The sequence below is a fragment of the Canis lupus genome, chromosome 23 (genome assembly GCF_011100685.1).
Source record: "Canis lupus familiaris isolate Mischka breed German Shepherd chromosome 23, alternate assembly UU_Cfam_GSD_1.0, whole genome shotgun sequence".
NCBI lineage: Eukaryota > Metazoa > Chordata > Mammalia > Carnivora > Canidae > Canis > Canis lupus.
In genome coordinates, this window is record NC_049244.1 from 12,515,798 (window position 1) to 12,534,454 (window position 18,657).

The 18,657-nt window shown below is 38.3% G+C and overlaps 1 protein-coding gene across 1 annotated transcript in view; it reads left to right on the forward strand.

The window, feature by feature from the left end:
- Window positions 1-7,190, forward strand: part of DYNC1LI1 (dynein cytoplasmic 1 light intermediate chain 1) — a 48,192-nt gene extending 41,002 nt beyond the window's left edge. The window contains exon 13 of the mRNA XM_038570607.1: window positions 405-7,190. Coding sequence (XP_038426535.1) covers window positions 405-517 — 113 coding nt within the window. The 3' untranslated portion in view covers window positions 518-7,190. The remainder of the gene's footprint in view (window positions 1-404) is intronic.
- Window positions 7,191-18,657: the final 11,467 nt, after the last annotated feature.

Here is an 18,657-nt window from a genome sequence, read left to right on the forward strand (position 1 = left end):
GTGTAAAGTGAATTACTTCTTGGCTTTTCCCACTGCCAGTATAGAAGAGTAAGCTTTCCCAAGACTGCTGATATAGTTACCACACATTCATATTCTTTGTGCATTCTAAAATTTCGTTGCTATTTTCTGTTTTACTGTTCTTATTGTTCTGTGCCTTTTTAAAAAATATCTTTATGAGATTAAGTGATAGGTGCTAGTTTTACTTCCATTTGTTAACAGACCCTATGAGGGTTTTTAAAAAAATTTTCTTCGAGAAGATTGATTTTTAAGGATGTTTATATGACTTAGTAGTAGGCTAGATAAAGTTAATGAAACTGTCGGCAGTTTTTAAATGAGGAGACATTGACGTAAAAGATACTTTGACTTCTATCTAAATCTTGATTTTTTTTTTCCCTTTAATGTAGGCCAGAAGCCTGTCCTATCAGATGTTCATGCAGAACTAGACAGAATTGCACGCAAACCGGTTACAGTTTCTCCTGCAGCACCTACATCTCCTACGGAAGGAGAAGCTTCTTGAAGATACCAAATAAAGCCATTTATTCAGTTTTCTGGGATAATGTAAACTTGCCTCTGCCTTCTCCTTCAAAAGTGGAATTAGGGAACTGGAGTGCTTTTTCAGATGGACTAAATTTATTTCTTTTTTCTTTCTTTTTTTTTTTTTTTTTTGTGTGTGTGTGTGTGTGGTTGCCCATTTTTATAAAAGGAAGCTATACAGAAGAAAAATTATTCTACACTATGTAGGATTGCTGTTTGCATTGCCACTTTGCATAAGGAGATAATTTTGGATTTTGAAAAACTCAGAATTTATAGATCTGAAATACAGCCGTGTGATCATACTTTAAAGGCTATTTAAAACATAGGAGGGTTTAGGAAAGGGCAGAAAATAATATGCTTTGGGCATTTGACTGACTTGGAAGTCCAAGCATACTTTAGTTAAGACTATTAAAATCATTTGAAAAATTATGTATTAGTTTTGCTGGAAAGGAGAAAATGACCAATTGTCAAATTTTCCACACCAGTGTAAACAACCACCACACATGGGATATGCTGAGAAAACTATCACTATCAGATAGCATTTTATACACTAGTCATTGTCTCAACCCATGATCCTGTAAGTTGTCATCAAAATATGATTTTGAAATATTGGCCAAGATTCATTTCTTTAACTGAGAAGAAAAGAAAGCACACTGCCTAAATGCATAAAAGAAAAATGCAGAGGTTATTAAAATGTAAAGAGGTAACAGTCTTTGGATTTGTCTATCTATATCTGTATTAATATATAGATATAGATATATATATGGCTCTGCCTTAATATACCCCTTTTTTGTTTGTGACTTTCAACTGTAATCAGTTAATAAAATATTTATTCTCTGCATTCAGGTTCAAATAACTTGTTGCATTCTCTTATACATAATTTGTATTTATCAGATAATGAATATGATTCATTAGTATTTTGAGGTGTTTGACGTAATAGGATTATTAAGCATTCTGATCTTTGTGAGAGACAAGTGAATACATGGTATTCACTATCCTGTAAGTTTCCTTAAGTCGGAAGTTTACCGTGATCAGCACATCTTCCCCACAAGCATGTCTTAAACTACAGAATCTTATGTCAGCATTTCTAGTAGATAAAAAGGTAGCCTTTTATCATTATTGGGCAGAAGCTGTTTTAAAAGCTTGGCAAATGCACTGACACATAGGTCCTCTCTTACAGGTGAGAACACCTGTTAGTAGTTAAACCTGATTTTTCAATATTGTTTTTAAATGCTTGTTTTAGAACCTTCATAAGAACAGTTTGACTTCTTACTGAAGTTCAGCTAGAGAACACATGCACATTTAACTTACATTACATTTAACTTATCATTACAGATAATGGGAAAAAATGGCCACTGCCCTTTACATTGGCCTTTGTTATTATTTTATATATTCCAAAGATTTTTTTTTTCAGCAAAATGTTTGAGGACAATACCTCTACTATCTAACGTAATCCTTTCATTAAAATTTTAAAATCTTTACTTTTGAATAGCATTTGGCTCCTAATAGTTGAATATAAATGCTAAAAATACATGAGAGGGTAATAATTTGTTTCAGGGTGGGAAAAACTTAGGCTGTTCATGGGCATGGAAAAATTAATTTGTAAAAACATTTTGTTTGAGGAAATAGATGAAAAATGCCACTGATAGAATCTTTAGTCTGGAAAGGGTTCTGCAGTCATGGTGGTGTAAAGACCAATTTTTCTAAAGTAGTACGTGATGAAGTAAGCAAGACTAATGAAAGAAAAATCTCTGTACATCATGGTATACTTTGATATGTCTGCTGTGTTTGCATGTCTAGGTCAACTCGTTCTTTTCTGTATGACATTGGAGATGTACTAGAAAATCCTTGGAATTGAGTCATTAGCTGAAATAATTGTAATCGTTCACTTTATAGGGTATTCGGTTTTAAAACCTTGTGATACCATGTTTAAATCTTAAACTGATTTTTGTCCCTATTTTTTGCAAGGAAATTTGTTTTTAAACTATTTAAAACTTTTTTGTTTTTAGGCACTTGTTATTGAAGTATACAATAGAGAAAAGTATACAGATATCAGGTTATATGGATTGAAATACAAACTAATCACCAAGATCAAGGACATTACTGGCATCCATATGCTTCCTCTGTGCCCCTTATCAGCACCTCTACCCACCAAGGGATCACAGTCCCCACTTCCACAACCATAGATAAGTTTTATTTATTTTTAAGCTTTATATACATGGGATCTTAGAGTTTATATTCTTTTTTGTGCAAGGCCTCTTTCAGTATTCTGTGACACATCAACAAATGCATGTAGCAGTAATTATCCATTCTCATTGCACCATAATATTCCATCCTGCAAATACATTATAATTTAGCCATTATCCTATTGATGGATGTTTATTAGTTTCCTCTTGCTGCTGTAACAAAGTTACCACAATTTAGTGGCTTAAAACAATACAAATTTGTTATCTTACTATCTGGCGGTCAGAAGTCCAAAATCAGTCTTACTGGACAGAAATTAAGGTGTCAGCAGTGCTGATTTCTTTTGGAGGCTCCAAGGAGCATATCTATTTCCTTCCTTTGCAGCTTCTAGAGGCTGCTTGGATTCTTTAGGTTCTCAGTCCCTTCTCCATCTTCAAGGCCAACAGCATAGCATCTTCAGCTGGGTGCTTCCATCTCATTGTCTCTCACGCTGAACCTGCTGCCTCCCTTGTGTCAGCATCCATGTGGTTAAGTTGGGCTCACCTGAGCAATCCAATGTAAGCTCCCTCAACACTTCACTCTCCTTACTAACATGATTTCTGAAGAGAAATTGAGTCTAATTCTAATCTTAGCTCCTCTATGGGCATTTTTCCCCCCTTTGGCTTATTTCAAGATTTTGTATCTTTGATTTTAATGCAGTTTGATATATTATGCCTAGGTGCAGTTTTGGGATTTATCCTTCTTAGTGTTCTGTGAACTTTCTGGATCTGTGGTTTAGTGTCTTGACTAATTTGGGGAAATTCTCAGTCATTATTGCTTCAAATATTTTTGCTGTTCCTTTCTTCTGGTACTTTCATTATATATATGTTACATCTCTATAGTTTTAGGATATTCTGTTCCTTGTCCCCTCCCCCTCTGACCTTTTTTTCTCTGCTTTTTAGTTGGAAATTTCTATTTATATATGTTGTCACTCAGAGATTCTTTCTTCAACCATGTTCTGTCAACTACCCCATAAAAAGTATTCTTCATTTCTGTTTCTTTTTATTTTAACTCTAGCATTTTTTTATTTCTTAGAATTTCTCTCTGTTTATATTATCCATCTGTTCTTGCACATTGCCTACTTTTTCTGTTAGAGCCCTTAATAATCATAGTTGCTTTAAATTCATAGCGGGATAACTCATTTTTGCCATATCTGAATTCAATTCTGATGTTTGCTCTGTCTCTTCAAAGTACTTTTTGCCTATTTCTATGCTTTGTAATTTTCTGTTGATAGCTGGACATGATGAAAAGAACTCTGGTGAATAAACTGTTAGTAATGTGGTGGGAGAGTGTTAGGGGGAGGGGAAGCATTCTGTAGTTCTGTGATTAGGTCTCAGTGAGCCTGTGCTCCTGGGCTGTGAACTTCACCGTGCTTCTCATACTCCCATCTTCACCCCCAAGCCCCTTTTCCGGTGGGACAGGATGGCTACATGCAGAACACCAGGGGATTTTTCTCTAATTTTCCCTTTGAGATCCTGGAGAGTGAAACTCAAAAAAGTGTAGGGAACCCCCTATGACTGGGGGATTTCTAACAGACTTACCTACTCAGTCTCCAGCAACTTGTCAGTTACAATTCAGGCTTTCCTACCCCAGTACTGTCTCCCTCATATTTCTGCTTGGGAGTTTCTAGTTAAGCAAGTTGTTATTCTATGTCCACTTGCAAATCTCCCACCTGGGGATAGGGCTTGGCCCTGGGATTTCACTTCTCTGGCAAATCAAAAAAGAGTTGTTGATTTTTCAGTTCAGCCTTTTGTTAGGATGGAGAGATGACTTCCAAACTCCTTGCTTGCTTTCTTGGAAACTGGAAATCTGATTCCCCCTCTCAGAATCCTAAGCATATCTGCAAAGTCCCTTTGCCAAATAAGGTAACATTCACAGGTTCTAGGGATTAGGATATGGACAGCTTTGTAGGATCATCATTAAACCTAGCAGCTTTCAGCTTTTCAATTGCTATTACAAATTGTGCTGTTACGAGCACTCTCAAATGTGTGTGGTGGGAAATATGTTCTAATTTCTATTGAGTATGTATATAGATATGGATTGCTGGGTCCATGGCTATGTGTATATTCAGCTTTAGTAGATAAAGCCAAACAGTTTTTCCAAAATGGTTATTGCATATTGCAACAGTTTGCAAAATGCCAAAATACAGGAGTTCCTCTTTCATGTAACACCTTATTAATGTCCAAACAGTTGTTCCCCTTTCTGAGAGAAGATATATCTAATAAGAGTCTAGTGTCCGGATTATATAAACAATTCTTACAATTCAAAACAAGTAACCTAATGTTAAAATGGCCAAAGGATTTGAATAGACATTTCTCCAAAAAAGATATACATTCTCATTAGCAGTTGGGGAAATGCAAACCAAAACCACTTCACAGCCAAAATTTAAAATGAGTATTGGCAAAGATGTGGAGAAATTAGAATCCCCATACTTCGCTGGTGGGAATGTAAAATGAAAACTAGTAACCACTTTCAGGAACAATGTGGTGGTTCCTCATAAGAGTAAACATGTAGTTACCATATGACCCAGCAATGCCACCTCTAGATAAATACCCCACTGAATGAGAACATCCGTCCTCACAGAAACTTGTATACAAATGGCTGTAGCAGCATTATTCATAATAGCAAAAAGATGTAAACCCAAACACCTACCAACAAATGGATAAACAAAATGTGGCATATCCTACAATGGAATATGTTAAGTTATAAAAAGGAATGAAGTATTGATACATGCTACAACATGGATAAACCTTGAAAACATTGTTAAATGAAAGAAGCCAGTCACAAAGTCACGCTATAGGATTCCATTTATACAAAATGTCCAGAATGGGCAAATTCATTGAGACAGTAGATTAGTAGTTTGTCTTTAATTTTAGACATGCTGGCAGGTATACAGTAGGATCACCTAGTGGTTTTAATTGTATTTCCTTGATAACTAACAAAGTGAAGCATGTTTCATGTTTATTGGCCATACAGATACTCTCTTTTGTAAAGTACCCATTTAAGAATCTTAGAAGTCTTGACCTTTTTATTTTCTTTTTCTTTTGGGGGGAGAGAGGGTGGGAGGAAGATAAAGGGGAAACTGACTTTTTCTTAACTGACTTATTCTTTATGTATTCAGGATGCTAGTCTTTGTCAGATGTGTATTGTAAATATCTCTCATTTGGTGGTTTGCCTTTTCACTCTTACTGGGATCTTTTGATGAATAGGAGTTACTGATTTTAATGTTCCATTTGTCAGCTTTTCTTTATGGTTTTTGCTTTTATGACCTGTTTTAAATCTTTTGCTGCCCTCAAGATGATGATATTCTATGATTTTTTTTTTTCTAAAAGATTTATTGTTTTACTTTTCTACATTCCTGGGATTTATTTCTATGCATGCTGTGAAGTAGGGGGCAAGATTTTTTTTTTTTTTTTAATGTAGGTATTCAGTTAATTCAGTACCATTGTTGGGAGAATCATCCTTCTTCACTGCGGTGCCCCCTTGGTCATGTTTTGTCCATTTGCATATACTTATGTTTCTGGGCTTTCTACTTTCTTCTCTTTGCCGGTTTGCCTATATTGTACCAATACTACAGTCTCAATTTCTGTCCTTTAGCTGGTAAACAAGTCCTCCAGTATTGTTTTTCCTTAAGATTGTTTTGATTCTTGACTCTACATTTCCATAGAAACTTTAGAATTAACTGTTCCACTCACACACACACACATATTACCCTGCATTTTGATTGAGATTGCATTGAATTTATAGATCAATTTGGAGTTCGCAGTCATCTTTAGGACATCTTCCAAACTATACACAGGAATATTCTTCCACTTACATAGATTTTCTTTAGTTTCTCCTAGCAGTATTTATATTTTTCAATGTATTATCTTGCACCTCCTGTTGATAGATTCTTAAATCAGTGAATTATTTTACGCTATCATAAATGGCATCCTTTTAAAATTTTATTTGTTGCTGGTGTAAAAAAATACAGCTTTATCATATTATCCAGAAACCTTATTCAAATCCCTTTATTAATGTAATAGGTCATGTGTAATTTATTACGTTTTTTTACATGTCGTCTGCAAATAGTTTTATTTCCTCCTTTTTAATGTTATCTTGCTTTCTGACACTTGTACACAAGTATAGAATACTATAGAACCAATGAGAGGAAGCATCTTTATCTTGTTCCCCATCTCAGAGTGAAAGCTTTTAATATTCCACTATTCAGTGTATTTGCTGCATGCTCTTTGTAGATACTCTATCAAAGAAAGAAAGTTCTCTTTCCTAGTTACTTTATATCATGAGTTTTATCATGAATGAGTGTTAAATTTTATAAACATTTTTCTTTATTGAGATAATCATTTTCTTTTCTTAATGTTATCATTTACATTACCTTTTAAGAATACTAAGCCAACTTTGTATTCCTGAAATAAATCTAATTTGATGTATTAGTTTTATTATATTGCTGGATTTGGTTTGCCAACATTTTATTAGGATTTTGCATTATGCACCTGAGAAAGATTGGCCTGTAATTTTCATTTGTCATCATATTTTTGTCAGTATTTGATATCAAGATTATGTTGACCTCATAAATCAAGTTGGGAAGTATTCTCTTTTTGTATTCTTTGTAAAGAGTTTGTGAAAGATTGGTGTAAATCTTGTCAATTTGTTTCTTTAAAACTATCAGACATCAATTTTTTAAGGCCCTTTGTGGAACTTGACAATAGCCCAAACAGTAATAGCCATTACAGTTTTCTTATTTGGGCTTCATTTTTCAGAGAAATTACTTTTACAGTTTGCAAAATGCCAAAATACAGGAGTTCCTCTTTCATGTAACACCTTATTAATGCCCAAACAGTTGTTCCCCTGCTGAAATAGGATGACAGTTGATGATGTCAGGGAATTCTTGCAGAATGTTTGATGAGACTTCTCTTCTCCTGTGGTCATAGTTATTTTAGGAAAAATTATAATCCATACATTAATAAAAAATACATGAAGTAATTAATGTGAAGAAGTACATGGAATTCAAGAATATGTTTAAAGATATTTCTCAGATAACTAGAGAATAGATACGATCATACTTTGAGGAATAATAGTTGATACTGTCCATTTTCTAAAAGTATGGCTACATAGGGAAAGAGAGGTATATACACATACATATATACACACTTACACATAAATTTGGGGCAGAGGGCAGCCCCGGTGGCGGAGCTGTTTAGTGCCGCCTGCAGCCTGGGGCGTGATCCTGGAGACGCTGGATCGAGTCCCACGTCAGGCTCTCTGCATGGAGCCTGCTTCTCCCTCTGCCTGTGTCTCTGCCTCTCATTCTCTCTCTGTGTCTCTATGAATAAATAAATTAAAATCTAAAAAAAAAAAAAGATTACAAAAAATTGAGGCAGAGTTGTACCTTGATCCCATTGTATCACCAAAATCTTTTTTTTTTAAATTTAATTTTATATTTATGATAGGCACACAGGGAGTGAGAGAGAGGCAGAGACATAGGCAGAGGGAGAAGCAGACTCCATTCACCGGGAGCCCGACGTGGGATTCGATCCCGGGTCTCCAGAATCAAGCCCTGGGCCAAAGGCAGGCGCTAAACCGCTGCGCCACCCAGGGATCCCCCAAAATCTTTTTAAAATTAAAATTCTTTCCTGTCTTTTCTTGTGTTAAGATTTTTTCTGAACTTCAAATACCATGATTCTCAAATTTGATCATTGGGCTCCTTTACATGTGTATTTAATAAGGAGACTCCAAAGAATTATGTGAGTCATATTTTAAAAATAAATGATAATATGGATCATACTTATATTTGCCATGATAAATAAAAGCTGGAAAATGTTAAATATTCATTTACAAATAACAATAAGTACGTTATGTTAAATAACATTTTTTATAGAAAATAACTTTTATAAAACAAATGTATTGAAGAGTGTCATTGTTTTACATTTTTACAAATCTCTGTAATGTCTAGCTTAACAGAAGACAGCCGGATTCTAATATCTGCTATATTCTATCTGATGTGATATGTTGTATGAATTCTATGTTGTCTGCATTCTATGAAATGCAGCCTCATAAGTATATAGGTAGAAAAGGTAGAAGTATTATACTTTTTTTTAAAAAGATTTTATTTGTTTATTCATGAGAATACACAGAGAGGAGAGAGAGAGCCAGAGACACAGGCAGAGGGAGAAGCAGGCTCCATGCAGGGAGCCCGACGTGGGACTCGATCCTGGGTCTCCAGGATCATGCCCTGAGCTGTAGGCGGCGCTAAACCACTGAGCCACCGGGGCTACCCGGTAGAAGTATTTTAATAGCTCTTCCAGATAATTGCAGATTTTCTTTTTGGCTTCTAAAATGCAACAAGTCTTAGTTTTTTAAAGGTTAATTGCAGTATGGAATTCATTGATCTGACTTGTACTTTAAATGGATTTTTCCCCTTTGTGATTTTATAACGTTATTTACTGGTCTTTTAGAAAATATCAGTTCACTGGGTTACAGAGTTCTTCCAGGTATTGACATGGAACTATACACAAATTTGACATGTAGAATATCAAACAAATCACATTTTTTGCAAAGATCTCTTTAGAAAAGTTTAAGTGTGGGGCACCTGAGTGGCTCAGGTCATGATCCCAGGGTCCTGGGATTGAACCCCTTGTCCAGCTTCCTGCTCCATGGGAGTCTGCTTCTCCCTCTGTCCCTCCTCCTGCTCATGCTCTCTCTCTCTCTCTCCCTCTCTATCTCTCTCTCTCATTCTCTCCTCTCTCTCAAATAAAATCTTTAAAAAAAAGTTTAAGTGATAGGAAACTGTCAGGCTTAGTGACGGATATAAGTTTTCCAAAATCCTAATTTTTTCTGGAAAGTTCAAGTTTTATGAATGCAATGAATATTATCAGTTGTATTCCTTGTACTGACAAGCTCACTTCATTCATTTTAGAGAAAATGCTGCCAGATTCTAAAGTCTGAAAAACCAGTTAGCCTAAAGTAGTAAATATGGTAAATTTTGCAAGTAAATATGGTAAAATAAAGTGTCTAGTTCAGCTTATAACTATTCAATAGCACAAATGATTTTCCTTGAAACACCATTGTACTTCAGTATACAGCAAAAGTAATTATGTACACTTCCCATTTCCTTATACAGCATTTGAATAAGACAGGTACTAAATGATTACAACTTAATAAAACTAATAATTTTCACTTCATCAAGGGAATTCTTAAGTAAAATTGGGTTTATTTTCACACGTGAAGAATACAATGGCTACAAATTCAGTTTTATGCTACTGCCTTGCTTCATGCTGGAATGCCAGTAGTTTTATTCTATCAGCAGTGCAAACAAATGTTCATACAGTGAAAAAGACAAATGAACTCTTAGTAGTCTTATGAGCATAGTTTTGACCTCACACAAATGTTGCAAAGGTCTCCAGACCTCTAGGGGTCCTCTGATCCCCCTAAGAACTACTGTTATAATCCAAAGCCAAATTACTCCTTGATTTTGCCCCATATTGGCTTAGAATTTAAAACAAGGCTTTGATTCAGAAGTTTTGGTTGATATACTGTAGAATGTGACTCTTCCAAGCATTTTTTTTTTTAAGTCTTTAATTCATGAGAGGCAGAGACATAGGCAGATGGAGAAGCAGGCTCCATGCAGGGAGTCTGATGTGGGACTCGATCCTGGGCCTCCATGATCACGCTCTGGGCCTAAGGCAGGCGCTAAACTGCTCAGCCACCCAGGTGTCCCATTTTTCTATTGAAATATCTTCAGTCTGTAATGCGACAACTTTGCCATAGCTGAGTTAGTCTTGTATACTGTGTTTTGTGTACGTGCACTCTGCTCTCTCCCAAGTTTTGCTCAGCCAGAAAGTACTATTTAGATGGTAGGTGATGATCTTTTGCTGCTCTACCACTGCCTGGTATTTGGAGCACACTTAATCTTCAAGTAAAATAGATATACTTCAGCCCTGCTTTGCAAGATGTCTGAATATCTTAGCCGCCACCTCCATGAGTATCTTAATGTACAAGATTTGCAGTGCCCATACACTGTGGAAAGAGCCAGAAGAGCCGGGCTACCTCATTTACTAATCACATGACTGTAGAAGAGTCATTTATTGTCCTAAAGCCTTAGTTTCATCACCTGGATGGTGGCAAGGACAACTTGTTCAGGTATAGAGTTACAAGTGAGGATAAATAAGATCGAGGGTGTGGAGGTGCTATATAAACTTTGTGCTACACAAATTTAAGTTTTTATAGCCCCAAAGGAAGGCATTTTAATTTACACAAACTTCATAAGTACTAGTCCCATGCATAAATTATTTAGATAATTAAGCAGTTTTAGATACTACCCTAAATGTATTAGTGTAATTAGGCCACTTCTGAAAAGCCTGCTGCCTTGTGTGCTTGTTTCTACAAAAACCAGTTTATATATATATATATATCAGTATTAGATCAACTGCTAGCTATTTGTAAAGATGAAATTAGATCCATACTTGACATAAGTCACAAGAATAAACTCCAAATGTATCAGACCTAAATATAAAAGATGAAACCATAAAAGTACTAAAAGAAAATAGAAAATTCTTTTGCATCTGAGTGGGAAAAGACTTTCTAACTTTAATTCAGTCTACATGCAATAAAAATTTTAAATTCAAGTACATAAAAATGATTGAAGAAAACATGATAAAAAACACTCTAAGCAAAAAGGCTTTGTAATATATCATAAGGCTTTGTAATATATCATAGATAAGGAGCTAATATTCCTAGTACACAAGGAACTCAAAATAAAGGTGAGGGAACCAAAATCCCTATAGAGTATAAATAAATAAGCAAAAGACATGAACAGACAAATAAAAAATAATATAGAAATAGCCCTTGAACATATATAAACATGTTTAACTAAGGAAGAAATGCAAATCAAAACTATATTGAAATATTATTGCTTCCTATTGGAATGAAAAAAATTCAAAAGCTTGACAACACTTTGTTGGAGAGGTAATAAAGAAATAGATTTATTCATTGCTCCTGGGAGTGCAAAACAAATCAACTTTTAATGAGGGACATTTTAGTATTTGCACTCAAAATTTGCACTCAAACTCAGCAATTGTGGAACATATCATAAACTTTCATCTCTGGCAATACAAAAATTGTATTCATACAGTTATTCATTGTGGCATTATTTGTAATTGCAAAGTATTGGAAACAACCTAACTGCCTAAACTAGGAAATTGGATGAATAAACTGCAGGACAGCCACACAATGAGTGCTATGCAAGTATTCAGAAAAAAAAAAAAAAAATGAAGCTGATTTCCATGAACTAATATGGAGCAACTTCCAGGATGGTATCTCTCTTTCCACTAAAGAGATACAGGAAAGATAACCAGAAACAATCACAGTTTGTTACCTGCGGAGGGTGATTGGATGGAATGAGATGGAAGGGACAAAGACTTAGCAACCTTTCTCTATATGTACCTTTTCGTAGGTTTTTCCTTTGAGACCTTTGTTAATTTCTCACATTTTCAAGAAATAATATTTAGTTAACCACAAGGAAAAAACTCTAAGGCGGTTTTCCATGATTTTTAATGACACTGAGGCAAAGTCTTGAGCTTTTTGCCTTGCGATGACAGGGACTCCTGTGATCCAAATCCCACACTGGACCCCACCTTCTCTCTTCCCCAAGCAATCAGAAGCTTCTGCCTTTCTTCATCACATCTCTCACCCAACTAATCAAACTCTCTGTCCTGTACTAAAATACCTAACTGATAATGAGGGCAAGGAGGCTAAATGATCCATGGTCTCCAACCTCCCTCCATTCCTGCCTTCCAATACCACTGAGGAATTAACTCCCTGCAGGGGGCAGAAACCGTAGACCAAAAAAACATTATTAGCAATCCTTAGCCCTTGTGGCCCTCTGCTGGTATAAATGAAATGTGGAAATTCACCATGTTGATTGCTTATGTTTTCTATTCTAGTTTTGTTGGCAGACGAGCTTAAAAAGCTATTGTCCCAAGAAGATCTCTGATCCAAATTTTTCTTTGCCTATCTGGCATCCTCGTCCACTCTGGGGTGTTTGGAAATGTTGGCAAGGAAAATTTAAGACTTTTTATTTGCCTTCCATAGCACTACTTCCTGTGTTCTCCTGCTGTCTATAAACACTCCTTTATTTTTCTGCTTTCTCCTTACCTTCTCTTCTACTTCCTCCAAAGTTTTAGCCTAAATCCTCTTCTTTCTACAGATGCTTCCCTTTAACATTTGAATGGTTTTGTCTATGTGTCTCCTCCAAATGCCTTCTCTCTTCCAATACTCCAGATCCATATCTGAAACAATTTACCAGGAACTCCATTTGGTGCCCTCTGGCCCTGAAACTTCTATCCTAATCTGAGTTCTTCATCTTAGTTTGTTAAGACAAATGATCCAAAACCTGGAAATAAGGCAAAAGGATTATTGAGTCCCTTTCTGTGTCATACTAGAATAGTGTTCTCAAAGTATGGTCTTAGACCAGCAGCAGCAGCAGCAGCACCTGGGAACTTGTTAGAAATGTAAAATCCTGGGTCCTACTCAAGACCTACCAAGTCAAAAACTGTGGAGGTGAAGCCCAGAAGTTTGTCATGTAACAAGCCCTCCCTCCAGTGATTATGATGATCACTCAAGGTTGAGAAATAATGAACAGAGAAGGGATGGCAAACTACAAGCCAGATCCAGCCCAGTGCCTGTTTTCAGAAAGTTTTTTCAGGATATGACTGCATTATGACATTGAGTTATGTATCATGGCTGCTTCCACTCTACAACAGCAGGATCGAGTTGAGTGGTTGAGACGGAGACTTATATGTCCCTCATAACTTGAAGACTTACTATCTGACCCTTTACAGAAAAAGTTTGCCAACCTCTGGACTAGCTAGAGAATCATCTACCAAACCCTCTTAAGGGCCACTATTGACCTAAGGAAAGATGATTTTTTGTGACTTACTATTTATTTTTTTAAAGATTTTATTTATCTATTCATGAGAGACACAGAGAAAGAGAGAGACAGAGACAGAAACACAGGCTGAGGGAGAAGCAGGCTCCATGCAGGGAGCCCAATGTGGGACTGGATCCCAGGACTCCAGGATCACGCCCTGAGCTGAAAGGAGGTGCTAAATCACTAAACCACCCAGGCGTCCTAATGACTTACTATTTATTATTGAGTTGGGCCCCGAGTCTGTGAAGTTAGGTGTTAATTATAGAAGATTGATAAGCTACAAATGATTTTTGTCTGTTAGAGGTGAAAATGATTTGTCTCTTCAAAAGTAACCATTTTATTGTCCTTGTAGGTTAGTCAATTTTGAGTCTTACCTAGCAACCATATATCAGCATTTTTCCCTTTCACCATATATATATATATATTTTTTTTTTTAAAGATTTTATTTATTTATTCATGATAGTCACACAGAGAGAGACAGAGAGGCAGAGACACAGGCAGAGGGAGAAGCAGGCTCCATGCAGGGAGCCCAACGTGGGATTCGATCCCGGGTCTCCAGGATCGCGCCCTGGGCCAAAGGCAGGCACCAAACCGCTGCACCACCCAGGGATCCCTCACCATATATTTTTAAACACCATACATATATATACATATATGCACATACACACATACCATGATCTCTCATATCCTCCTCTGAACCAGTTTTACATTCTCCAGATTACTAGTAAGTTAAATCTTTGAAGCATGCTTACTATATACTTGTATGAGAGTCATCTTTTTATTTCTTTGAAATTTACACTCTGACCCTGACAAGCGTTAATGCCTCCTTAGATTCTGTTTCTATTATTACCTTTCTTCATTCTCTTCATTACATAAGCATAAAACCTTAGCGCCTGTTTCAATTCCTCCCTCCCTCTTCAAACAAACCAGTCTCCAGATCTCACTGATTTTACCTTCCTTGAGAATTTTCTCTCCAAGCCATCCCCTCCCCCTCTATTTCCATGACTACTGTCTGAGTTTAAGCTGCTCTTCCCTCTTTCCTGAACTTACCCGGTCTGCATAAGGCTGCTAGGAAAACATCCCCAAGGAAGAACTCTGATCATTTCACTTCCCTCACCTTAAACCCTTGGGTGATTCATCACTGTTCAGCAAAAAGGGAAAGCACCGGTTCTTTGGATTGATTTTTAAGGCCCTCCAAAATTTGACTCCAAGCTTGTCTTCCATGACAAGGACTTTTTGTCCTTTCACCCTTCCATTCTCTATGCCTGTGTGTACTTGCTTATGTCTTCCTTCTTATTGCCCCTCTGCCTAGAGTACCCTCTGTCCTGTTTTCTGCATGTCCAAAGGTAAGTATTCATTAACCTCCAGCTTAAAGCTCCACCACACTGATCCTTTAGCTGCAAGTGATTTCTATCTGCTCTGAATTCCCAGCACATTTAATTTGTATCTCTTTTATGGCACATATCTCTATTTTATGACATGGTCCTTTATGGAAGTTTCTGTGGCCTCATTGTAGGACTTCATCTATGATCCAACTTTGTATCCACATTATTGCCTAACTGTCCTAATATAGATAAGAGATCCAGTAAAAGTGCCTGAATAGGAGCTGCTGAAAAATCAAAATCTCAACTGGAAAAAGTAGCAAACAGTAAATTATTTTTTGAATGTCTTAAATCTCATCAAAGTATATTTCCCAAACTATTCTTTTTGTAAATGTTTCTTATTCCTCATTTAAAAATATTAACTATTTAATATTAAAGAAGAAAGATGAATATTCTTCAAAACTGAAATAAGTCTTTCTTTTTTCTCTTTGGTATATCTTTTCTCCATAAATAAGATTTCTCATTTCACTGTGGTAAACCTCAGCATTTAACTATTCAATGTTGTTTATTCATGAACGAACATGGCAGTTTTCCATATGGATGTACCTACCCATCAAATGGGGTCCCTAATAAGTGTTTGTTTATGAAGCCCTTTTATTAAGAAAACATAAGTGTTGCACACTTTTTCTTTTCTCTTTTTTTTTTTAACTGGGAAGGATATTAGTGCCTTAATCTAATTGATTTGGCCACCCCTAAATTAATCAAGACAAAGGAAGTTATGGCATATCTGCTGTCTCTTATACAATGGCTTTCTTTCATTCTGATCACATTGTAAAATGGTGTTCCTCCATAGGCACAGATTTCTCACCAGTATCCCCTGGAGAACTTGTTACAAAAGTACTTTCCCAAGACCCACCCAAATTCAGAAACTTTGGGGCAGATCGCCAAGAATCTTCATTTTTAGTTAACCTTCCAGATGATTTTTATGCATCCCAAAAATTTGTGAATCACAAGCTAAATTCTTTTTTTTTTAAAGATTTTATTTATTTATTTGAGATAGAAAAAGTACAATAGAGACAGCACAAGTGGGGTGTAGGGGCAGAGGGAGAGGGAGAAGCAGACTTCCCAATGAGCAGGGAGCCCGATAAGGGGCTGGATCCCAGGGTTCCCAGGGATCACGACCTGAGTTGAAGGCAGACGCTTAACTGACTGAACCACTCAGGTGCTCCCACAAGCTAAATTCTTATCATCTTCTAAATTCAAAGAAAAGCAGAGACCCCCAATAGCATTGCCCAGTGCAACTTAAATAAACTGAGAGGGTTGAGAGAATCTGTTCATCTTCTCTCCTCACTCAAAGTTGTTTTTAAATATTACTTGCCCTCAGTATTTTCTCTTGAAAATGTTCAAACACACAGAAAAGTTAAATTAAGAAACAAGTACAGTGGACACCCATGTACTACACCATTAATGTGTTACTACGGTTGCTTTATCATAGGTTTATCCTTTTATCCATCTCTCTACTCATCCACCTGTCTTATATTTTTAGATGAATTTCAAAGTAAATTTCAGACTTCCATAGTGTCTAATTTGGGAGATGGTAACTCAAAGAAATAGCAGGGCAGTGAGTCCTTATAGCCCTGGTGAAAACACAGTGGCCTCATTCTATTGAACAGGATTGATGGCTGCTTGGCCGGAGCATTTAATCAAAGACAGAAGGGCATTTTGCGCTGGCTGCATAGACAGCCCTCACAGAGTAGTATCTACTTGTCTCTATTCATTTGAATAGGAGCTTTTGTTCTGTTACTGGAGGAAGATAGGGAGGTTTGGGGCCATAGAGGAGAGTAGATTAAATATGGAAGTAGGTGACAGCAATGGCCTCTCCCCTCTCCCATGGGTTTTGAGACCCTAATGGAGAGGTGGGTTAGAGGCTGAGGTTTGCTGGGTTCACTTAGCAACAAGGTTGTGAGTCAGACTCATTCCAGACTCATTCCAGGTACCCCTACCTAGCTGTTTGACTTTGGATATATTCTCCCTCTTGGCCTCAGTTTGCTCATTTGTAAAATGAAAGTATATTATACTGTAGAGGAGAAAATACGCGTGCCTGGTATGTCACCCAAGCAACTTCAGTTGCTAAAATACAATTAGATTCCTTCATGAGTTTCCTTAAGTTCACACAAAATTAACATATATGACTGTGCGAACTGCTGCACAAGGAAGAGGCGAATGAACTAAATGGTTTTGACAAGACTAAAAGGAATTCAGAGAGGCAAGAGGTTGCAATCCTGAAAGTCCTTTCAGACTGATGCGGGAGACCTAGGCTCTTATCTCACGGAGTTGAAGAATGAATCTCGGGGACAACAGAGAATGAGTAAAGTAATAGGTGTTCATTAAGCAGAGATACAGAGAAAGCTCTCAAAAGTGAGAGGGGTCCTGACAGGGTTGCCACTGAGGGCTTTTTGGCGGCCTTTTATTGGGAATCTAACCAGGAAGCCCATGGCCTTGAGTTTCTTTGTACTGTATATGGCTGTTTTTTGGGTCTGGTGAATCTGTGATTGGTAACTATCAAAGGGAGATACTTCCTAACACTTCAGAGCAGAGGCGCCTAATTTACGTTTTTCTCTGTTTTTACTGTCTTATCTGTTTCCTTGGGTTGGGTAGGAGCCCGTCTCTGGGCCATTTTGATGTCCTTGGGATTTAAGGGAGCCCACAGACTTCTGGGAGCCTGTCTCTGGGCCTTTCCCTTATCCTTCCCTGCCTAGCCCTAGCTGCCCCAACTCATTCCCTACATCAAGACAACCCACTGCTCTCAAAATGAAATCTAATTTCTTTCCTTCCTCTGCGTGGCCCCTACATTACGTGGCCTCTGCCTACATCTCCAACTTCATCTCCTTTCCTCTCCTCCCTTACTCCGGCGTTAGGACACGCTGTTCTCCTTGTGGGCAAGTGTCTCCACAGATCCCTAGGAAGTTTGAGGAGTGGCTAAGGACAGCGCCCCAGGGGCGGAGGGGGCGGGGTTAGGGCGGAGCAAGGCGGGGGCGGAGTTAGCGGAGCAAGGCGGGGGGCGGAGTTGAGCGGAGGCGGGGGGCGGAGTTGAGCGGAGGCGGGGGCGGAGTTAGAGCGGAGCAAGGCGGGGGGCGGAGTTGAGCGGAGGCGGGGGGCGGAGTTAGCGGAGCAAGACGGGGGGCGGAGTTGAGCGGAGGCGGGGGCGGAGTTAGAGCGGAGCAGGGGGGGCGGAGTTAGAGCGCAGCAAGGCAGGGGGCGGAGTTGAGCGGAGGCGGGGGCGGAGTTAGAGCGGAGGCGGGGGCGGAGTTAGAGCGGAGCAGGGGGGCGGAGTTAGAGCGCAGCAAGGCAGGGGGCGGAGTTGAGCGGAGGCGGGGGAGGTCTAGAGAGTTAGAGCGGAGGCGGGGGCGGAGTCTGAGCGGAGGCGGGGGCGGAGTTAGAGCGGAGGCGGGGGCGGAGTTAGAGCGGAGGCGGGGGCGAGTAAGTTAGAGCGGAGCAGGGGGGCGGAGTTAGAGCGCAGGCAAGGCAGGGGGCGGAGTTAGAGCGCAGCAAGGCAGGGGGCGGAGTTGAGACGGAGGCGGGGGCGGAGTAGAGCGGAGGCGGGGAGTTTGAGCGGAGGCGGGGCGGAGTTAGAGCGGAAGGCGGGGGCGG